We start from the raw sequence: 24,887 nt of genomic DNA on the forward strand, positions 1-24,887 counted from the left end.
AAATTGTGGTAACATCACTAAATTGATAACCTGGATACTTGAAGATAATGTCCAACTTTTACGTGAGGATTAAACTCTATAAAGAGGTGAACTGCTAAACATCTAAGTGCATTCTCTATTGTAATATGGAATTACACCAATAGACTTAGGTCTAGTTAACTATCGCTTATGTTATTGAGCTGACCTCATTGCCGTGTTCCCCCCACATAATCTTCCACCCACCACTTCTTTTCTTAAGCAAATGTACTGTAATTTGACCAAATGGGTTAGATATGTTTGCTATGTATTGTCTTTGACCACTTTTATAAATAAAACTTTTATTTACAATTTTGATTTTGATCAATGAGGCCTGGAATAGATGTAAACCATTCAACATTGTAGTTCAATGTTAAACAAGTCAATATTATAAACACATCTTGTTTGAGATAAACATCCTGAAAGCAAGCACATTTTGATCTTTTGGCACTTGAAATTTTGTGAATGACGATTATAGATTCACACATTAATCGAAAGCGGTGGAAACCTTGAATTATTTTAAGAGTTTTATGCACACTAATTAAATGGAAGATTTTTGGGAGCCCAGATACGAGGCCAAGGCTATTGAGAATAGTGTCAACATTACCCACAAGGAAGTGATGAAACACAAAATTGGCATATTATTTGTCAAATCAAAGACTAGAGTGAAGATTGCAGATAGCATACTTTTCAGCAGTCACTGCTCAATACTTCTGACGGTGGTTATTGTACAAGATGCGTTGGCATGAATATCCATACATAGATGACAACATTCTAGGTCTGTATTATAGAGGAGAGAGAAACAATGATAGTGGAAACATTATTATCAGGTAAAAAGGTTTTATGTGTGGTAATGTGTGGACAATAACCCTAAAAGCATCAAAAACAAAAACTGTATGTCACCTCCCTAATCTTCAAAACTGCATTAGGTACATACCAGAATCTAAACAGCATCCAAGACCAATTATATCAGTGAAAATGAATGGTGCTGTGACTAGCAGATACGTAGCAGATTCTGGACAAGAAGGAATCATGGCATTAGTACACCACAGTAATGGAGATTGTTTATTTTACAAAAAACTGTGCAGTGTCAATGAGAGCATGCAAACACCACGGTAACTAGAAACCAGTGTCAAGTGCTGAAATGTTGGTCAGCTGCGCTACAATCAACTCAGAGAAGGGACGCAGCTGTCTGCTTTCGCCTACGCATGCTCTGATTGACGTCATCATCCCTTCTGGCACTATGAGTGTTACCTTGCTCACAGCACCAAGATCATATTTTACTTTGAAATTGCATGTAGCATACTGTGTAGGCACAGAGTATGAGGGATTTTTGAGGACCTATTATTGTAATGGCACAATAGCTGAATGGTCTAAAATGTAGAGTGGCAATTTGTTGAACCAGGTTCGATTCCCGTTGGTAAAGATACTTTTTTTTTTTTTAATTTTTTTTTTTTTTAATGCCTCACAATGATATACTATCAATTATAGAATTTAAATATATTTAAACAGTTCAATTGATATATTTAAAATTAATATATTCAATTTAGTTGTGATTACTAACATTTCAAGTCAAAAAGCTAAATGCTAGGCAGTGCTAAAAAAAAAAGTATACAATGCAATTTAGTACAAAAGTGTTTTCTGCACATAATCTGCAGATGATTTGCTAAAGAGCCCCCTTTCCAGTAGATGCCTGGAGGAGAAAGTGAGATTTAAAGAGTTAGGTAGATGTATTTCAAATGTAACTCTAAAAAAAGAGTGGCATGGTACGTGGCTCACTGATTTGGATAAGTAATGCTGAAAACTTCAAAATACTTACAAAATATTTTAATCAGCTTATTATTTGTCCAGACTCAATCCCTAAGCTTAAATACTCAAACACTCATGAAAATCTAGAAGAAGATTTACCCCCAACTACCAAAAGAACTGAACTTATTAAAAACTTATAAAGTCAGTGGAGAAGACTCTATTCCAGCATTCATTCCAGCAGAAGTATTGAAATGTTCTCGAACAAAAATGAGCTAAAATTAATCTTTGAGAAAATTTGGAAAACAGAAAAACTACCAGGAGATTGGAAGGTGGCCTTGATACATCTACTACATAAGAAAGGCTTATATTTTAAAGAAAAAGGCAGCCACCTTTATTTCAAATAAACATAAAAGAAAGTGGCAAAAGATAGGTTACGGAAAGACACACCTAGGTTTACAGCACCTGTTGACTTAAAGAAACCGTTTGACAATGTTGACTGGAATACTCGATTTCAAATTCTAAGGGTAGCAGGAGCAAAATATAGGGAGTGAAACAGTATTTACAACTTGTAAAGAAACCAGACAGCAGTTATAACAGTTCAAGGGCATTAAAGTAATGCACTGGTTGAGAAGGAAGTGAGACAGAGTTGTAGCCTATCCCAAATGTTACACTGAGCAAGCAGTAAAGGACACAAAAGAAAAATTCGGAGTAGGAAATATTAAAGTCCAGGGAGAAGATATAAAAACCTTGAGGTTTGCTGATGACATAATTCTGTCAGAGACAAGAAAGGACTTGGAAGAGCTGTTGAATGGAATGGACAGGGTCTTGAAATGAGGACATAAGATGAACATCAACAAAAGCAAAATGAGAATAATGGAAAGTAGTCAAATTAAATGAGATGGCACTGAGGGAATCAGATTAGGAAATGAGACATTTGAAGTAGTAAATGAGTTTTGCTACTTGGGCAGCAAAATAACTGATGACGGCTAAAGTAGAGACGATATAAAATGTAGATTGGCAATGGCAAGACAAACATTTCTGAAGACGAAAAATTAGTTAACACAGAGTAAAGATTTAGTGTCAGGAAGTCTCTTCTGAAACAATTTGGATGGAGTGCAGTCACATGTGGAAGTGAAATACAGATGAGAAACAGTTTCAACAAGGAGGGAACAAAGGCTTTTGAAATGTGGTGCTACAGAAGAATGCTGAAGATTAGATGGGTAGATCACGTAACTAATGCGGAGGTACTGAATATAATTGGGGAGAAAGCAAATTTGTTGCCCAACCTGACTAGAAGACGGGATCAGTTGGTACAACACATTCTGTGACATCAAGGGACCACAAATTTAGTACTGGAGGGAAGGTTGTGGGATAAAAATGGTCGCCTGAGAATAAGAGATGAATACAGTAAGCAGATTCAGAAGGATGTATGTTGTAGCTACTCAGAGACGAAGAGTCTTGCACAAGATAGAGTAACATGGAGAGCTGCACCAAACCAGTGTCCAGACTGAAGACTATGACAACAACAACTATTTCGTTTCCTACATAACTTTTAGAAATCAGTCTTTTTGTGTGCTAGAGGGACCTACAGATGCACCACTCTAATAAGATTTTAACACATTGCTGTGCTTGTTGATGTAGGGTTTGTGAATGGTTCTTATATTGGGGACTTTTCCCATGTATCATCAACATTTCAAGCATTAATTGATGTATTAAGCTTATGTCTTCATAGCGCTTATTTTTGTGATTCCACAAACAAGGTTGCTCATTATACACTGCATGAACTGTACAATTAGTAATAACTGAAAAGCATCAGTTTGCTTTTGTTCTACAGTACTAATTTTTATCGATTTTTATAATTTAGTGTTAATTTTTACAATTTTTTACTGTAGAACAAAAGAAAAACTGGGGCTTCTCATTTATTATAATGTTGCTCTACCTAGAACCGACAGAAGATTCCGTTAACATGTACAATTAGTGCTAACAATCGCTTTTCAGTCATATTTTGGCACTGCAAAACATGCACACAACAAAATTACCAATACCAAAATGAGAATACAATAATTTTTGACAATATAAAATAATTGGATAGCTAAAAAGTCTAATCACCAAGTGACGGCAGGAGAACACACATATAAAAAAAAGTATTACATATGCAAGCTTTCGGACCCAACGACTCCTTCTTCTAGCAGAGGGGTTGAAGGGGAAGGAAGATGGGTGAAGGAAAAGGGATAGAAAGGTTTAGGAAAAGGGGCAGAGTTTGGAAAAGTCACCCACAGCCCCAGGTCAGGAGAAGCTTACTGGATGGCATGAGAAGGAAAGATTTTTCTTGCCTTTTTTATTCATGTGTTCTTCTGCAGCACTTGGTGAGTAGATTTTTATCTATCCAATTACAGAATACAAAAACTGTACTTTGCAATTCAGCTGCGAGGTAGCAGTCGAACTACACTAATTGGTGGTGGAAGACAGAAAGTGACATTGCAAAGTTAAAGCGACTTTTAGTGGCACGACTAATAGTGGTATTATTCAAGTGACACCACAGGAATCTGGGTGTCCATGTGCGAGTTCAGTGATGTCACTCGAGTGGCAAGTTACTTTAGTTGCAAATGTAGATACTACCTTTATGGCAAAGATTTGTGCTAGGGGACCAGAGGGATGGGGGAAAAACACATTCTGTTTAGAAATGTAGTATTAGTTTTAATGTTCCTCGTACCTGATCTATTGTTGTCACAAGCTGCCGAAGGCATGGTTCAAGGCATGATTTATTCTTTCTGACTCTCTGCTGAGCCGTCTGTTTCATAGCCTGTTAATATAAAGCAAAAACCCAATGTAAGTATCTTCACAAATAATAGCACAATCAGTTATAACAATAAGAAAATGTTATTAAGAATATATTTATAGTGAAGCTGAGAATTGGAAGAAAAGAAAAACAGCAAGACATCAAAATTGAAATAACGATCTCTAAAAAAAATCTACTAAACTAATGAGTATGAATAATGATGATTATGTTGCATTGCTAATTGGTTCAAATGATGGAAACACACAAGGTGCGAACAGAAATGGAGAGAAAAACTATAACTAGCTAATTTACACAAAGGTATGCATGTTGAATATTCAACATTGTTACGATTTAGCATATCTGTCATGTGCAATCAGTGAAATCCACACTATAAACAAGCATGCCATAGAAATATGTGCTCAATTCAATAATGGAGTTGTTGTCCAAGCTCCTACTTTAGAGGGTAACATCTTCACATGGATTCTCAAAGCTAATGCATTCCCACATAGAAAGCTTCACAGTGTAGGCAGGTCAGTTGGTAAATCATGTGGGTGCTTTCACACGTGGCTCTGCCTTTGATCGTGTACACCTTCCGGGTTGCAGGACTGGAGTAGGTGGTGGTGGGAGGGTGCATAGGACAGGTTTTACACCAGGGGCGGGTACAAGGGTAGGAGCCAGAGGGTAGGGAAGGTGGTTTGGGGATTTCATAGGGATGAACTAAGAGGTTACGAAGGTTAGGTGGACGGCGGAAAGACACTCTTGGTGGAGTGGGGAGGATTTCATGAAGGATGGATCTCATTTCAGGGCAGGATTTGAGGAAGTCGTATCCCTGCTGGAGAGCCACATTCAGAATCTGGTCCAGTCCCGGAAAGTATCCTGTCACAAGTGGGGCACTTTTGTGGTTCTTCTGTGGGAGGTTCTGGGTTTGAGAGGATGAGGAAGTGACTCTGGTTATTTGCTTCTGTACCAGGTCGGGAGGGTAGTTGCGGGATGCGAAAGCTGTTGTCAGGTTGTTGGTGTAATGGTTCAGGGATTCCGGACTGGAGCAGATTCGTTTGCCACGAAGACCTAGGCTGTAGGGAAGGGACCGTTTGATGTGGAATGGGTGGCAGCTGTCGTAATGGAGGTACTGTTGCTTGTTGGTGGGTTTGATGTGGACGGACGTGTGAAGCTGGCCATTGGACAGGTGGAGGTCAACGTCAAGGAAAGTGGCATGGGATTTGGAGTAGGACCAGGTGAATCTGATGGAACCAAAGGAGTTGAGGTTGGAGAGGAAATTATGGAGTTCTTCTTCACTGTGGGTCCAGATCGTGAAGATATCATCAATAAATCTGTACCAAACTTTGGGTTGGCAGGCCTGGGTAACCAAGAAGGCTTCCTCTAAGCGGCCCATAAATAGGTTGGCGTACGAGGGGGCCATCCTGGTACCCATGGCTGTTCCCTTTAGTTGTTGGTATGTCTGGCCTTCGAAAGTGAAGAAGTTGTGGGTCAGGATGAAGCTGGCTAAGGTAATGAGGAAAGAGGTTTTAGGTAGGGTGGCAGGTGATCGGCGTGAAAGGAAGTGCTCCGTCGCAGCGAGGCCCTGGACGTGCGGAATATTTGTGTATAGGGAAGTGGCATCAATGGTTACAAGGATGGTTTCTGGGGGTAACAGATTGGGTAAGGATTCCAGGCGTTCGAGAAAGTGGTTGGAGTCTTTGATGAAGGTTGGGAGACTGCAGTAATTATATGACATTAGTGACTGCTGTGTTATGGCACAACCATGAGAACCGAGTCCTATTACCTCTCAACATAAGTTTCCGTCGCTGACCTCAGTACCTACAATGTAACAGTTGGTAGGTTGTCTAATGACTGGCTCGTAGAGTAAACTTTACAGTGTGATGCCTCTTACCAGTTAGTGCCTTTCAATGGTGAAAGGTTTTACAACTCCCCTGGTGTTTCTACTTCACAATAAAAATTCTACCGATGGACGTGGGGACGTGTAATAGGATGAGGGGAGATAAATACAGTCTTCTGAAACTGTTCTGTATTTTGAAAATACTATCTTTGTTGATTGTGTTTCCTCAAAAAATGATTCCAAACTCATTAGTGGATGGAAATATGCAGAATAAACTAGTTGATTCATATTTAAATACATACATAGCAGTACTACATTTACATACATACTCTGCAAGACACCATCCAGTGCCTGGTGGAAGGTAGCCTGTACCACTATTATACCCTTTCCTGTTCCACTCGCAAATGAGGCACCGAAAGTGACTATCTTTATGCCTCTTGTTTTTTGGCCTTTATTTTCAAACAATGTTTCATGAAGAGAATATCCTCATCCCTTCATGGATTCTCATCCAATTTCATGAAGCATATCTGTAATGCATGCATACTGACAAACTACTGGTAACAAATCTACAAGTATGCCTCTGAATTGCTTCAATTTCTTCCTTTAATCTGACCTTGTGGGGACCCAAGCACTTGAGCAGTACTTGAGAATGGGTCGCATAAGTGTTATATGCAGTCTCTCTTACAGATGAGGTATACGTTTCTAGGATTCTCCCAATAAACTGAAATCGATTATTCACCACCCCTACTACCAAACTTACACAGGGTGTATACATGGACAAAGAAAAAAAATTTCTGGATTTATCCCAGATTTCCCAGTTAAAAATACACGTTCTCCTGGGTGAAAATACACTTTTTCCATGTTAAGTGACAGTATACTCTTCCTTGGCACTATAAAACTCATCAATCCTTTCAATGTTTATGGTTTTATATACCGAGGTAGAATTTCCCGGCACTTTAGAAAACTAAGCTCCCGGGAGGGGGGGCATGTACGTTGCATATTTTTGTATTACAAAGGTATAAATTTGAATTCCACCAAACACATCATGTCACTTTCTGAAGCACTGAAATCGAGATTGCGATGGGCTTTTGTTTGTAAGCCAGTCATAGCTCATGTCACTTGATCTCGCCTGCTGATGACAGCATAGGACACGTGATGATGTCAGCCAGTAGCAAGATCACTCTTAAGTAGTGCGAACACACAAATAAGAAAAGTTCATGGTTTAAATTAAGATAAAATTTTTAATAACGACATAAATGTCTGATGTGGGCTCAAAATTCTTCTAAATGGTCATCCTCAAAGAGTTGATTTATAAATGGAGTCAAACGCTTTGTGATTTAAGAAATTCATCGTACACAGTTCATCTTGTGCAAAAGGAAATTTGTTTTGAATGTAACACTTTTCAAACCACCATTCACAATATTTTCCCATGACCTGTTAGAAATAGGTTCATTTCAGCAGTTGCAAGAGAGCGTCAGGTAACAGGCGTCACTGCGCTTGCGCAGCTACGATGATGCAGGAAGCCCATATGTTTGTATGTGTAAAACATTAAAAGATCTTACATTATGTCATAAAAGAAACAAGACATCAGAGGATACTTCAAGAGCATTGGAACTTCGTGAACCACACTAAAATGCATAATTCGGCTAACAATGCACATTAGTATGTCCATATTCGGATGTAAATTTTCTTGGAGTACCAGTGCTGTATTATCTCATGTTTGGTTGTTTATTATTGTATAATGCCATAAATGCACTTGAAATGCAGTGAACAGTTGAAACCAGCCAAGATTGTGTGAAATTAAACACTTTGTTTCAAATAAATTGACTGCCTCAGCAGAAAAGATTAATAAAAGTCAAATCTCTTTAGAAAACCAACAAAATTAACTTCATTGTTCTGCGAGGCAATTAATGCTTGACTGTCAGAAAAGTGGAAATTAAATCTGAAACTAATAACATATTTTAGCCTTCCATCACTAAGCGAACATATTTTAATTCATTTGATAGCTCCCGGCCACAAAAATCCGTTTCATCATCATTTAACATGAGAGGAATAAACGAAGAACCACAACTCGGACTGCTCTGTGCATCAGCCCCAGATTTACTGTATTTCCGAATTGGAGCAATATTAGGTAGTGGCGCCCAGCCACATTTCTGTAACCAGAGCGGGAGAAGGCACTACTCGTACGCGACTAAACTGCGCATGCGCTAGAGCCCACCTGCAACTGCTCAAACAGCTCTAATTTAAACAGTTGTCACGTCACGCTCATCGGAGGCAATTTGTTGTTATGAAGCATTGCATAGTCTTCCTAAGCCTATGACACACTGCTGTTGGCAGAGGCTTGTATGAGCACTGTGTTTTGTTGTTGTATACGGCGCATTTCCTTTGCAACTTAAGTTTAATTTCGTTTCTTTTTCTCTCGTTCATGTTTTGTTGCTGCAGTATTACTCTGCAGTAGCAGGATACAGTAATATCCTCTGTTAGAGTAATGATTCTTACCAGTCAAAATCACAAAAATTTAACTGAAAACCAAAACAATGAAAAATTCCCAGAATTCTAAACAATTCCCAGGTTTTTCCCAGTTTTCTCCCAGATGAAAAAATTCACGGGTTTTTCCTGGATCTCCCAGCTGTCCCGGGTCATATACACCATGTTACACGATCATTTCATTTCATAGTGTTTTGCAATCTCATGTTTAGATACGTAATAGACATTACTGGGTCAAGAAGCACATGATTAATACTGTATTCAAACATCACAAGATTTACTTTTTCTATTCCTTTGCATTAACTTATGATTTCCTCCATTTAGAACAAGCTGCTATTCATCACACAAAAGCCATATATATATTAAAAAATAAAAAATAAAAACACTGAATGCTCCTACAGTCACTCAATGAAATTTTCCCGCGCACTACAGTATCATCACTAAAGAGATGCAGGTTGCTGCTCAACCTATCTGTCAGAACATTTATGGATACAGAGAGCAAGGGTGGTTCTACCACACTTCCCCACTGCCTCACTGATCCTAGGTAGAGGGTTTTTCCACTAAGGTTGTGGTCTCTCTAGCCCCAAAAATTCAACATTTTACTCTTCTTGTATTTCACTGCTTCAGTAGAATATTTTTATAGTTTATGAAATTCTATGGGAAGCTCAACAAGGGTTCACTTCATATCTGGAATGTAGGAAGCAGAAGATTCTCCTCCAGTGTCACCAAACAGAGAGGAGTTTTGAATCTGACTGAGGTCATGTAAAGTATGGGGTTCCAAAGTTTTCTGCTCTGCGTCTGTTGTTTTCCTTGATATATGTTAATGATGTGCTACTAGATGTGACAGACGGCTTTTTTTTTTTTTTTTTTTCTCTTTGTAGATAACATCAATGTTATTGTGAAAGATATGGAACATAATACAAATGATGCAGTCACCAGGTAGTGGCTTTCAGAGAACATATTGATGTCTAACTTTAACAAAATTTAATGGATACAGTTTCTGACATGAAACTTTAGTAAAGAAGGAACTTTGTTGTATGATGATCAGTCAGTTAGTGAAGAAGAGCATTTTAAATTCTTAAGGCTTTCTTGGAAGTAGCATGTTCAACGTCGTGTGCAGAAAATGCATACTATCTTCCTTGTAAGAATGATCTCCAGTGTCCCTAGCACTCAAAGGCAAAATGTTCTTTACCTGCTTATTTTCAGTCTATTATCTCTTATGGTGTTATGTTCTGGGGCAGCTCCGTGCACTAACTAAGAATATTCTTAGACCAAAAAAAGGCAGGCACATGGATCTGTGGTACCAGTTCAGTTCACAAACTTTGTGTCATACTGCATAGCTGTTAGCAGAGAGAAGCTCAATAATTGGGACAAATTCCAGGCAGAACTGAAGAAAACATTTGGCAGCAGTCAGCTTAGCAGAAGAACAACTGCAACTGAAGAAAAATGTACTACATTGTGGGGAAACGACACAGTCCTACATATAGAATGTTTTGGCCTTATGCCACATTGTGTGATGTGAGGTCCCATACTCCGAGGAGTGTAGGGGCGATTTGGGAGACCTGCACTGCCGTACTAGGCAAGGGCCTAGCAGAGGTGGTTACCATTGCCTTCCTCTGACTGCAATGCCACATTATGAATGTGAATATACAAGAAGCTGATAAAATCTCATACTTGATGAGTAGGGTCACAAAAGACATGTACCAAGCTCTTCTGGTAAAGGATGTCACAACAACTGAGGAATTATTCAAGTGGTGCCAGCATATCAAGGAAATTCAACAGATAAGAGTCAGACAGAAGTAGTATGACCAGCTCCCAAATGTTGCCCGTATGGCTGTTGTGGAAGATTTGAGGAGCTCACCTCACTCGTATGTCAGGTAGGGAGGTAAGAGATACAGATTTGATAGCAAAAAGAACTGCTGGATCAGTAGGCAAGAGATAGCAGCCATGAATGTAAACTCCTTACATCAGGAAGCAAAGCAGAATGCTGAAGAAGAGGTATGTCGTTCTTTAGCATAAATCTCTGTCACCAGTTGAACGTGCCAGGAAGAATGGACTTGGCCAACTCAGACTTATGCCACAACCATCCAATACAGCGAGACATTAACCAATGCAGGTACATCTAATTCCCCAGTGAAGCAAAATGACCCACAGAGGACGATGGACCACAGTATTTCCATTAAAGACACCCTGGAAATGTTGTAAGTCATTGCAGACAAAGAAAGTGCATTTTCAATTACTACTATGCTGTCACGTGTCAACCACCACAACAGTTCTATTCACACCATCCAACTGCAGATGATTACAGTTGACCTGTGGGATGAAGCCCATCACCGCAACCTGAACGAGCGTGCTCCATGCCATAGCTATTCCCTCGTCACTGTACAGACATAACAGTCACTGGCCTAGCCACTAAATTGAAAAAAAGCCACCAAACTGAAGAAAATTAAGTGAGACAACCATCTATGGGATGAGGCCATCATAGATGAAAATTCTCCCTGGATGACAGTCACCAAATCCAAGTGCTAGTCAACCCAGGGACTTCCTATTCTGTAATTCCGAATACTTGTTGCCATCAGCTACAAAAGGCTATGTTCTGTGATATGAAAGTGATTGTGCTGGAACTCACAAATGGGGAATATATCCCCCCAATAGGAACAGGTAGTGTAAGAATAACTATCAGTAGTAGTACACAGCCTTTCGAAGTTTGTCGTTTTATCAGGACAGAGTCATATTGTTATTCTCGGATACGAGTTCGTGCAAGCATCATGAGCAGTCACAGACTACAGGCGTTCACAGCTCCAGAGTCTTGGGGTATTTCAAAAGTGCACATAAGAAAGGTTGCTCTGAGCGGCTGTTTGCCACTGAAGATGTTATTACCCCACCATCATCGATGAGATGATTTTGATTTGTCAATATAGGTGCTCAGTTAAACAATGAAGCATTTGTGGATTACAAAAACTCATCACTAAAAGTATATGTATGGGTGCATCCAAATCAGTTCAGCATCAAAGAAGATTCATACTCTGCTGTCTCTACAGCACTAGAGACTACCAGAGGGGGGAGGGGATACTATAGAACTGTCAGTAGGATCTGGCCTCACCGAGGAACAACGCTAGAGAGTGTTCACCGCTCTGTGCCAATTTTCAGATGTTTTCAAACTTGGAGTGGAGAAAAAACAGACCAAACAGCCAATGGTAAAACCATATCAACACTGGAGATCATCCACCAACTAGCCAGTGCTCACATTGGGTGTTACTGTATGAGAGGAAGTCACTGGAGCTTTAGAGAGTCCTTGTGGTCTTTGTGAAGCAGAAGGATGGCACACGGTGTTTCTGTGCTGACTACCAATAACTGAACAAAAACACAAAAAAGATATCTACCCACTGACACACACTGATGCACCCCAGAATGCTTGAATGGAGCAAAGTATTTCTCAACTGTGGATGTGCAGAAAGGCTACTGGGAAATCAAGAGTGATTGAAGCTGAAGAGAAAAGACTGTGTTCATAATGCCTGACAGTCTCTAAGAGTTCAAAGTTATGGCATTTGGGCTGTGTAATGCTCCATCCACCTTCAAACATATGATGGCCAACCTGCTTTGAGACCTTAAATGGAAATGTGTTATTGCTATCTGGATGACACTATCACTTTTTCAAAGACTTCTGGGGAGCATCTAAGCCACTGACAACTGTGTTGAAGTTTGTTCAGCCAACAGGACTCCAACTAAATCAGAAAAAGTCCCTCTTTACTACTCAAGAACTAATAATGTTGGGCCACCTAGAGAATAGCAATAGTGTCTGTCCCAGTCCAGAGAAAATAATAGCAGCCACAGATTTTCCAATTCCCCAGCACATTCATGACACGAGAAGTTTACTCAAAATGTGTTCTTACTACCAGTGATTCATAAAGGACTTCTGTATGAAAGCACAACCCTTGCAATAACTACTGCAGGGAGATGTCAAATTTTCCTGGAATAAGATGCAAAAAGATCTTTCCTTGTCCTTAAGGAGGTACCAACATCTTCTCCAGTCCTAGTATTGTATGATGAGAACACTGAGACAGAATTCCACATCGACACTATCCGGTTATGATGTAGGTGCAGTTCTAGTGGAAATTCAAGGTGGTTTTGAAAAGATGATAGTTTGCACTCTCAGAGTACCCTCCTAGCCCGAGTTGAAGTAACCTACTAACAAGAAAGAAAAGCGTCTTGCAGTTGTTTCTGGTCAAATAAGGTTCTGAAAAGATGATAATTCACACTCCCAGAGTACCCTCCTAGTCCGAGACGAACTACTCTACTACCGAGAAAAAGTGCCTTGCAGTTGTTTGGGCCATCAACAAGTTCCAGATGCTCTTATTTGGCTAACCATTCACCTTTGTGACAGAATAGCATTCCCTACATTAGATGGATAACCTGCAAGATACATTTGGAAGAATGGCAAGATAGGCACTGAGGTTTCAGGAGTATTATGTCATAGTGGTATACAAAAGCAGATGAAAATACAAGAAGACTGAATGTATTTCAAGGAATCTTTGATGCAACACAGCAACATGGATCAACTCTGTCACTGCTGCGGTAAATGATACTCCTGATGAACGGTGGGAAGATCTGGCACAGCTGAAAACCACAGAAGCTTTGAATAAGGAGGAACCGACTAAAGGGGAATTTCAATTAATAAACATAGTATCGTATAATGGGAATTATGATCCAATGGGGTGGGAATGGGTGTTCGTCATACCAGCTCCTCTACAGTCAGGTATTCTGAAATATTTCCATGATGCTCCTACATCTGGTCATCTGGAATTCAGACAGAAGCTGATTCAGCTTTAACTGGTCAGGTCTCTAACAATCTATTAGACATTATGTGAGCCACTGTAAGGAATCTCAGCGATGTGCAGCAATTACCTCCTGAGCATCTGATACCATTTCCACCTGCTCAACCTATTGGAGAGACTCTCAAAGCTGACAAACTGGAATCTATGGATAATAGTATCCACTGACTATCTCAACCACTGCACTGTCACCAAAGTTCCATGTAGAAGACATCAACACCATGTGTTATGCTTTCTGATCAAGGAAAGGTTTTCCAGAGGCATTTTCACACTGTGATGTCATCCACAGAATGACAATTGCCTACAACTCACATATGACCTTGCTGAATGGTTTAATAAGACACTGGCAGATATGCTCTCAATATACGAGTATGTTGAGGCAGAACAGAGATATTGGGACACAATACCGCCCATCGTGACATTCGCATGTAGCACAGCAGAACAAGATACTACAGGATTCACACTGTTATTTCTGCTCCACGATCGCAGAGCCGAAACAAAAATTGATTTTCCCATTTCAACCAGACGATACTCCAGATGGCTACATGAAACGCTTTATCACCGGGACAGAAGGAGCAAGACAACTGGCACAGACACGGGTCCTGAATGACTGGGAGAAAGACTGAGAGCACTATCGTGCCAAGCACTGGCAAATAAGCTACAGCCCAGAAGACTTGGTACAAGTTTAGATGCCAATGTGGGAAGTGGGACTTTCAGAAAAGTTAATAAGAATCCTACTTTGGGTCATATTGTATACACTGTCACTTGTCAGATGTCACACACAAAGTTGTGACACACGAAGTTGAGGATTATGACCCTTCATCAATAAGACCAAAAGGCAGAGACATTGTCATGTCCTCTGTATGAAGCCGTACTATAATCCTGATGAACAGATTGACTGTGGGGGCTTCTTATTCAGGAAATTGAAGACCTGCTCGGCGATTGCAAAGCTTTGACAATAGAGGCTACCTCTGATGCTCATCACAGTGAAGAGGATGTGACAACACAACCAAAATGCTACGATCTGCCAATGCTGCCCTAGAGACAACCACTGACAAGATCTAGATCCAGGGCACTGTTTGGGAACAGCAGATCACTGTTTCTCAAGGAAAGGAGACAATGCTGTAACCTGTAGTGTAGGCAGTGTGGCACAGTGTGCACGCAGTGTGGCACAGTGGTTAATGTAGCTGGCTGGTGTGCTGCGGGTCACAAGTTCAAACCCGACCACTAGCAATTATTTTTATTTAGTACTTGTAATTTCTGGAAGGTTGTTGTAATTTCTTGGCAACGTCCTAGCCGCAGTGGATACACCGGTTCCCGTCAGATCATCAAAGTTAAGTGCTGTCGGGTGTGGCCGGCACTTGGATGGGTGACCATCTGGGCCGCCATGTGCTGTTGCCATTTTTCGGGGTGCACTCGGCCTCATGATGCCAACTGAGGAGCTAATCAACCGAATAGTAGCGGCTTCAGTCAAAGAAAACCATCATAACAAGCGGGAGACCGGTGTGCTGACCACATGCCCCTCCTATCCACATCCTCAGCTGAGGATGACACGATGGTTGGATAGTCCCGATGGGCCACTTGTGGCCTGAAGACGGAGTGCTTTGTTGCAATTTCTTACATTTGCAGTTTTTGTATATTTTACAATATTAGATATGTGTATAAAAATAAGCAGTCTTTGAACAGGAATTCAGTTCTATTCAGGGTGCACGTTGACGTTCATAACATACATTACTTCGGTGGTAAGTTTCGTACTTCACTGATGACCCTGTTTTCGCATTTGGGATTGGCTGTGATTACAATATGAGAATATTGACTCATTCAGAAGAAACTGTAACATTCATTTAGTGAACACTAAAAAGAAGAACGATGTCCACTTGGATGATACTTTCTTAAGCACTGTACAGAAAGGCGTGCACTATTCAGCAGGTTTCACTTTCAATAGGCCTCCTGCAGAACAGAAAAATTTGACTGGTACATCGCAAGTATTCAAATCCAAGTTGAAATGTTTCCTTGTGGCCTATACCTTCTACTCTGTACAGGAGTTCGTTTCAGTACTTGAAAACTTTCCTCTCTCATCTTCATGTTATTTATCTATACACTCTCTCACATTTTTGTGTTTTATCAAGTTTTTAGTTAACAAATTTTCTAATCAGCATTCTATAAATTACGTATTACCACATTCCAGGACCAAGGAGCTTTGGTTCAAACGATCCCATGGAATTTGGTATTTACAAAATAAATAAAGATAGAAAGAAAGAAAGAAATACAAATAGTGTCCAATAAGTAATGCAACACTTTTTTCTGAAAGCAGGTTAGTTTTATTCAGGATTCCAGTACACCAACTTATTCCTCACTCTTTTGTCTACAAAACCTTATCCGTTCAATGCGATAGCCTTACGCCACCTTGCCAAGAGAGCTCTTATGTCCACATGGTAACACTCTATTGGCTGGCGTAAGAGCCCACGTCATGCTGTGATGATGTTTGACAAAAAATTGTCACAATTAGCTTTGTAAATTGCAAGCAATTCTGCACAGATGGTCCTTCATTGCTCTTTATGGTCTTCTGTTGGGCAGTGAGGAATCCATTGGGCACAAACCAACTGGTAGACAAATGTGTCCGCACTATCAATGGAGATGTCCAGTTGTGCAGTGAGGTGTTTGATTGTAATTTGTTGATCACCTCAAATGAGAGTGTCCACATGTTCCAAAATTGCAGGAGTCACTGCTGTGCACAGCCGGCTGGCACACGGGAGATCGGATAGGTTTGTGTGACCTTGTTGTGATTACAACAGACGCCTCGCGCAACAACTCACCGTACTTTCATTCACAGTCAGGTCTCTGTAAATATTTTGCAAGAGCCTATGAACATCTTCAATGTGCTGTTTTTCCATCAAAAGAAACTTAATGATAGCTGTCTGCTTGGAGGCTCTCTGCTTGAAGGCTATGTGTAACTTCATCATCCACTGGAACTTCATGAAACTATAGGGTCTGAGGCAGGAATATTCCATGATGTCCACAACGAAGTCCACAATTTTTCAACCCACATCGAGTGAGAAAAAAAGTGATTCATTACTTGCTGAATGCCCCTTGTAATTGCACTTGTCAGACTTATTTTCATAGCTTGCACTCCCTGTTACTCTTTTGTTTTTTGGTTTGTAATCTGATACTTTTGAACAAATAAAAAAATGTTAAACAATAACATTTAAACCAGATAGTATTAGAATGATCATAAACAACTGTTAACAGTTCTACACTACAAATGTAACATGATATGAGTCTGCACTATTAACTTGCCTTTAAAACTTTTGCCATGGCATTGCTGTCAAATGTTGTCCCCTGTCCAAACTGGAATGATGGAGCAGCATTATAAGGATAATTTGGGGGGAATGTTACAAGCAAAATCACAATATGTGCATTCCGGGCTGCTGTAACAGTGCACGATCGCCTACTAACATCCATCTGGAAACAACAACAATAACAACAATATTGTACTGAAATAAAAACAAGTGAGAACATGCACTCAGCAAAAATGAGAACTCACAGCTTCCACGCGAACATTTGGAATATTAATGTTAAGTAACGAAAATTCTTGCTGCAATGTCTTTGGCTGAGTTGGTGAAGGGTTTACTTCCCTATCAGCATCAGCACTTTCCTCTACTGTCAGAGAATTAATTAACTCTGGAACACTATCATCATTTTCTAATGGCAGAGTCTGTAATGGATGTGTTATCACTGGGTCCATTACTGTAACAAATAAGAGGGATCAAGCACAATTACATGGTTACTGTTATACAGTGAGTAATATATTTTAAAAAACATGAGATCAAATTAAAAGCTTCGTTTGAATATCAGTAAAAGTTAAGCTACTCCTATCAAATTTAAGCTGCATGTTCACAGAATTCAGAGAACAAATAGTGAAACTATGGATCCCTCAATAACTATGTTCACTTCTCTTTATTGATGACTTGCTCACAAAATTCTTATAGATGTAGAAAATAGACTTGGAAATAAGCAATTCTGAACAAAAGGGTATAATTATAGAGGACAATCACAAGTTCATCAGTCTTCCACAATACCACCAAACTATGATTAAATAAAGTAGAACTATTTCAATGAGTGTCTGTTCTACCCAACTGCCCCATAATTATCAATAATGCTGAAACAAGTTCAGTAGTATGTGCTATGTAAGTAATGTCCTGAGTACAGTATTAACATAGAAATGACTTAAGGCTATCTGATTTGCACTGTTGTACTCACTGATACATAGGTAATTATCTGCTAGGGGTATGTCACACAAGAAAACTAAATATGAATTGTTGAGTTAATGTACAAGATATTTTCTGTAACATACAAGATTCACAAAAATTATCACCAACAACACAAAAAAACACATTAGATTTTTAATCAGGCAAAGGAACTGGCATGCTTTAGAAGTATGTATAACACAACTGACCATTTATATTTCATGAATGAAATTGCAGAAGGGAGAAACAAACATGAATTTCCCTTATGCCATGGATTCATAGTTCTAAGAAAGCTTCTGATGCAGTTTTAACAGATATTGAGAAACAAGGCAATGAATCAAAATATGTTACTGTACAGAAACATATATAAATCAGTGCTAATTGATCCCATTAGACTTATTAGACTTCAGTACGTTAGTCAGAAATTCAGAAAAGATAGGGGAACCAGGCAAGGAGGTTCCATATCATCAAAACTGTTCCCAGCAGTCCTACAGCAAAATTTACAGATTTTTTAAACTGGGAAAGTGAAGGAAGATTACATGTTAATGGGACTTATTGTGACAACATTCGTTTCACTTACGACACTGTATGGTTTGTCTGAAGTACTCTTCAACAACAAATAGAAGAATTTAGTAGAGCAAGTTTGAAAGTAGGCCAGAAAATCAGTTATAGAAAGATTAAAATAATGTACAACCACAGCACTGTAAAAATAATAGTACAAATTAACAAAGAAGACACATAACAAGTTAAAATAGTATCGTACATAGGGTAACTGAAGGCAGTGACTGCATGGGCAGCAAAAGAAATAAACAGAAGAGTAAAGTGGCCTGGAGTGTATTCAACAAACTAAATAGAATTTCCAAACTAAATTTATAACATGTCTGATAAAAGGAACTTCATAATCATTGTGTATTTCCAGTTCTGAATTATGGCAGCGAGATATGAACTATTAATGCAAAGAATTAAAAAACTGAGGGGCGCACAGTGAGCAATGGAGAGAGGCGTTCTCTCAATTACGAAGATACATAGGAAAAAATGGAAGCAGATTAGGGAACATTCTGTAGTGCAACACATAATTATAACCATAATTAAAATAAAACTAAGGTGGGTGGGACATGCAGCACGCAAAAGGATAGCAGATGGGGCTAAGGAGTTCTTTGGTGGATTCCACAAGACAAGAGTCTGAGACGTCAACTTAATGGAAGCTGGATAGACAACATTATAAACACACAGGAGAAATTATATATTATTGTATTATACATACAGAGCATTTCAAACAGGACTTAACAGCTTTGAAAATTCATATAAATTAATTTGTAATACCTACAGAGGTGATTGCAGTGTCAATTTATACGGAAATACAACAAGTTTAGTCTTCTGTAGTTCACTACTGCCGAATCGCAACATAAGGAGCACAAGCGACAGTTGCATTAAAGATGGCTGCCTTCCTTGGACCCAAGTGTACTAGCTGTGTGTTTTGGTTTGAAGAATCAAAGTTGGTGACAACAGTTCAGCGTAATTTCTGTACCAAGTACGCTAAAAATGCTCCTAGTAGGCCTACAATTTATGAGTGGCATAAATGTTTTGAAGAAACAGGATGCTCGGTAAGACATGGGAAATCATCAAGTCATTCAAGCATGTCTGACTTCATCGTTGAGCAAGTGAGACAACGTTTGGTCAACAGTCCTATGAAATTGACCCAGCGTGCATCTCACAAACTGCAAATCCCACATATGACTGTTTGGTGTGTGTTGAGAAACCATTTTCACTTGAAACCAAACAGATTGACGACTGTACAAGCAGTCAAATTGCTTGCAAGAACTTCTATGTGGATATGTTAAATCGATTACACGAGGACAAACATGTCTTGGACAAAATTATTTTTTCCTGACGTGTTGACTTTTCACTTAAGTGACAAGGTTAACACACATAATTGTAGGATTTGGGGCAGCAAAAATCCACATCAAACACTGAAACATGTTTGTATGATAGCGCTAAACCGAATATTTTTTGTGCATTGAGCAAGAACAGAGTACACAGTTTCCTTTTTTTCCGTGGAAGAACCATCAACAGGATAGTGACCTGGGTATGTTACAACAATTTTTGATACCACTGATTGTTGAGTATGACCAAGAATGAAATGCTTACTTCATGATTGTTGAGGATGACCAAGACTGAAATGCTTACTTCATGCAAGACGGTGCACGAACCCACTACCTAGCTGACATCTGTGATTTTGTCAGTGACCGCTTTCCTGGTCAATGGATTGGCCATGATGCACCAATTGCATGGCCCCCACATTCCCCAGACCTGACACCACTCTATTTTTTTTATGGGGATTAATCAAGGATATCGTGTTTGTACCTCCTGAGCTGGCTTCTCTATCTGAACTTAGAGCAAGAATTTATGTTGCCACTGAGCAAGTTACACCTGCAATGCTACAGCAAGTTTGGGAAGAAATTGACTTCTGATGGGAGGCGTGCAGGATAACCAATGGAAGGCACATACAACATATTTAGTTCAAGGTAAACTTGATGTGTTTCCCTGCAGAATAATACTAAATCCAGCTCTATGTTTCCTTTCAATAAATGTATATGAATTTTTTAAATTTGTAAAGTCCTTTTTGAAACACCCTGTATATTATTATTATTATTATTATTATTATTTATTATTATTATTAAGACACATGGGAGTAATGTCCATGTGTGTAGGTGAGGACGGTAGTCCCTAGAAAAGTCTAATATGTAATATATTTTGTGAGAATAATATCTTACCTGTCCCATGTACTTATGCCACAGGGACACAATTACTAGTTGCAAGCACTGTTCTTACCCTGTGCAAGACTTAATGAGTGACAGCCACCGATACTGAAATTGTGTAGAAGTGACAAATGGGATGGTGAGAGAGCGTGCATGTGTGTGTGTGTGTGTGTGTGTGTGTGTGTGAGAGAGAGAGAGAGAGAGAGAGAGAGAGAGAGAGAGAGAGAGAGAGAGAGTGATCACTAAATTCAGCACTTCATGATTTAGAGGCAACATTTTACCTTGATTTGCCTTACATATAATAGATCTAATGCATGTAAACACTACTTTTCTTTTTACCCAGTGTGCTTGTTGCAACAGAAGTTTCCTCTGTCTGCTGAACATCCACAATTGTTTCTCCATTAGTTTCACTGCCACAAAGCTGTAAATAAAAAGATAAGTTATGCCATAGTAAAAAAAGTGTGTTTAAATTTCATGAGATTCATTAATATACTTTAGTGTACCTTCTGAAGAAAATATTCAATCCTCCATATCCTTAAGCTCTGATCTTTTGACCAAGTGATTAACTCATAATCTGATCCACCTGTCAGGAAAAAAGGAACACAAAGTAATGTCCAATTCTATAAATAAAACTGTAAAAATGCATCAATATAGCTTCTGTCAAGAAATGACACTATAAGTTCATATACTGACATATGCATGCATAGAAACTGAATGCACAGCATACTCCCACTATAAATACAGTAGTTTGGGGAAAAAATGACATACAGGCAGAGAGAATAAAGTGACTCACTTGAGTTATTTTTATATTTTTTGACACAATCGCATGAGTATTTCATAACGTTGTTACCGGTTTCGACCAGACAGAGGTCACCTTCAGACTAAAGGCTTCCCCTTCCTCCATCCTGTCACCCCTTCCCAGTTCACATACCTACATTCTACAAGAACTTCAACTTACACACAAATGAATATACAAGTATAAACCTACATATACCATTAACAAAAGTGTTTCCTCCTACCCTCATCATCTACCCCAAATATAAGATATTCTCTCCTGCTTCCTTCGCCTTAATCCATAACGAATCTCCTGTACAGAGCGTGCAAAGTTTCTGCACTTCCTCTTTTTCCTACTATCGACATTCCTACCCGAAACTGCATCTACGCATTTGAAGCACTTCGAAATGGCTTCAGATGCCCCCCCACATGCACAGTAGTTGTAGGAGTCGGTAAGTGAAACTTACAAATATTTTGGTCTTACCCTTTGGAATGTACAGTTCAGATAACATCAACCTCTGACTGATTTTATACTGTGGTAATCTGTCTACATGATTTCCCAACTGCTCTTGATGTCTTAGGGCTCTGATGTCTGCTCTTGATGTTTTAGGGCTCTGATGTCTGCTCCCTCAACATGCTTCCTAATTTCCCTCACTTTTTTAGCAAAATTCTTAATGGACTCCCCCTCCCTGCCAACTCTTGTCCTTATGTTGTCAAACAGTAATGGTACGTGCCCTCTTGTAAATTACCTCTTATGGTGATAACCTCGTCACAGAACGGGCTTTTGAATTATGTGCACTCACAGTGAAAGATAAATACATGTCCCAATAATTATGGTGTACCCCATGTAATATCAAATTTACAGAATGTGGACAATCAAGTACTTTGGTTAATACTTATAATCTGAAATCAGCAACAGAAGTGATTAACAAACTCCAAAAATTCGGACAGACTGGATGTAAAGAACACTGCTCATCAGGGCGTGCACAATCAAACAAATACTAAAACATAAATTACAACCAATCAATACAGTGACTATGTCCTGCTACACTGTTGGCCTTCAGAAAAGTCATTACACCATGTAAAGATAAAATTCATGGTAAATTCCTTCCATTTTATATAATAATTAAACTGTGAACTGCTGTAAATCTATAATCAATATTTCATAAAACCAAAACTAGTGCCACATTTCAGATGACCCACTGAAGAAGCTTTTTAAATAAATTATTAAATATATCTGAGGTAGAAAATATCTACAATGCAGCACACAGAAGGCATTCTGCTAATTATAAACAAACATACATGGTCAAATAAGACTGAGCAAAATTCAGACTAAGATCTAAAGAAGTACATCTTATCAAAGTGAGAAAATGTTACAACCGCAAAAAAGAACACTTTAGAGTAAAGAAAAGGGAACATTAAAATGTGGAAAGAAAGAAAACAGAAATATCTAACAGGGATGGAGTACAAGATTTTATCATATAGATGTCGCCTGATTCACTAACTTCAATTCGAATGTGACACCTGGTGAGCTAAAATAATAAGGCAGTGTCAACCCCACCCTATTGGTCTGAAGGATTCCTGCTGACTTCCATCTTTCACACATTGGATGGAAGTATGTACCTTCAGGAGGCACATTGGCTTGCCAATAGTTACCTTCGAGAGGGAAAATTCAAGTACTGCCAATAGTTTTATTCCTCAATACATAAATAAAACTGTAACCTACCTTTCACAATTGCTAGTTCCTTTCTCAGTGAGGAAATGGAGGTAGCAGAAGGTTGGAAAGGAGGGGCAGGTCACTCAGGTCCCAGGTTCAGAGGGTCCCACCTGTTGCCTGTTGAAAGGATGAGGATGAGACAAAGATGGGTAGAGACTTCCTGGCAGATTAAAACTGTGTGCCCGACCGAGACTCGAACTCGGGACCTTTGCCTTTCGCGGGCAAGTGCTCTACCAAAGCACGACTCACGACCGGTACTCACAGCTTTACTTCTGCCAGTACCTCGTCTCCTACCTTCCAAACTTTACAGAAGCTCTCCTGCGAAACTGTGAGTACCGGTCGTGAGTCGTGCTTCGGTAGCTCAGATGGTAGAGCACTTGCCCGCGAAAGGCAAAGGTCCCGAGTTCGAGTCTCGGTCGGGCACACAGTTTTAATCTGCCAGGAAGTTTCATATCAGCGCACACTCCGCTGCAGAGTGAAAATCTCATTCTGGAAAGATGGGTAGACTTCAGAAAGAGTAGCAGGTCAATGATACTTCACTGATAAGCACTATGGTATCCTCTGTCCAGAGATGATAGAAGTACAATGTGACAAGTAAAAACATAGGAGAGAATTGGGAAAGAAGACACAGAAAAAAATTATATATATATATATATATATATATATATATATATATATATATATATAAAAAACAAAGATGATGTGACTTACCAAATGATAGTGCTGGCACGTCGACAGACACACAAACAAACACAAACATACACACAAAATTCAAGCTTTCGCAACAAACTGTTGCCTCATCAGGAAAGAGGGAAGGAGAGGGAAAGACGAAAGGATGTGGGCTTTAAGGGAGAGGGTAAGGAGTCATTCCAATCCCGGGAGCGGAAAGACTTACCTTAGGGGGAAAAAAGGACGGGTATACGCTCGCGCACACACACACACATCCATCCACACATATACAGACATAAGCAGACATATTTAAAGACAAAGAGTTTGGGCAGAGATGTCAGTCGAGGCAGAAGTGCAGAGGCAAAGATGTTGTTGAATGACAGGTGAGGTATGAGTGGCAGCAACTTGAAATTAGCGGAGATTGAGGCCTGGTGGATAACGGGAAGAGAGGATATATTGAAGAGCAAGTTCCCATCTCCGGAGTTCGGATAGGTCGGTGTTAGTGGGAAGTATCCAGATAACCCGGACGGTGTAACACTGTGCCAAGATGTGCTGGCCGTGCACCAAGGCATGTTTAGCCACAGGGTGATCCTCATTACCAACAAACACTGTCTGCCTGTGTCCATTCATGCGAATGGACAGTTTGATGCTGGTCATTCCCACATAGAATGCGTCACAGTGTAGGCAGGTCAGTTGGTAGATCGCGTGGGTGCTTTCACACGTGGCTCTGCCTTTGATCATGTACACCTTCCGGGTTACAGGACTGGAGTAGGTGGTGGTGGGAGGGTGCATGGGGCAGGTTTTACACCGGGGGCGGTTACAAGGGTAGGAGCCAGAGGGTAGGGAAGGTGGTTTGGGGATTTCATAGGGATGAACTAAGAGGTTACGAAGGTTAGGTGGACGGCGGAAAGACACTCTTGGTGGAGTGGGGAGGATTTCATGAAGGATGGATCTCATTTCAGGGCAGGATTTGAGGAAGTCGTATCCCTGCTGGAGAGCCACATTCAGAGTCTGATCCAGTC

At 39.7% G+C, this 24,887-nt stretch overlaps 1 protein-coding gene across 4 annotated transcripts in view; it reads right to left on the bottom strand.

The window, feature by feature from the left end:
• LOC124615487 (GATOR complex protein WDR59) overlaps positions 1–24,887 on the bottom strand; it is a 272,429-nt gene that overhangs the window by 155,738 nt on the left and 91,804 nt on the right. For all 4 annotated transcript variants that reach the window (XM_047143428.1, XM_047143427.1, XM_047143424.1 and 1 more), the window contains exons 8-12: positions 21,209–21,288; positions 21,045–21,126; positions 17,244–17,446; positions 16,997–17,161; positions 4,478–4,567 (exon numbers count right to left, since the gene is read on the bottom strand). In XM_047143428.1, coding sequence (XP_046999384.1) covers positions 4,478–4,567; positions 16,997–17,161; positions 17,244–17,446; positions 21,045–21,126; positions 21,209–21,288 — 620 coding nt within the window. The remainder of the gene's footprint in view (positions 1–4,477; positions 4,568–16,996; positions 17,162–17,243; positions 17,447–21,044; positions 21,127–21,208; positions 21,289–24,887) is intronic.

This window comes from Schistocerca americana, chromosome 5, assembly GCF_021461395.2.
Source record: "Schistocerca americana isolate TAMUIC-IGC-003095 chromosome 5, iqSchAmer2.1, whole genome shotgun sequence".
In the NCBI taxonomy this organism is placed as follows: domain Eukaryota; kingdom Metazoa; phylum Arthropoda; class Insecta; order Orthoptera; family Acrididae; genus Schistocerca; species Schistocerca americana.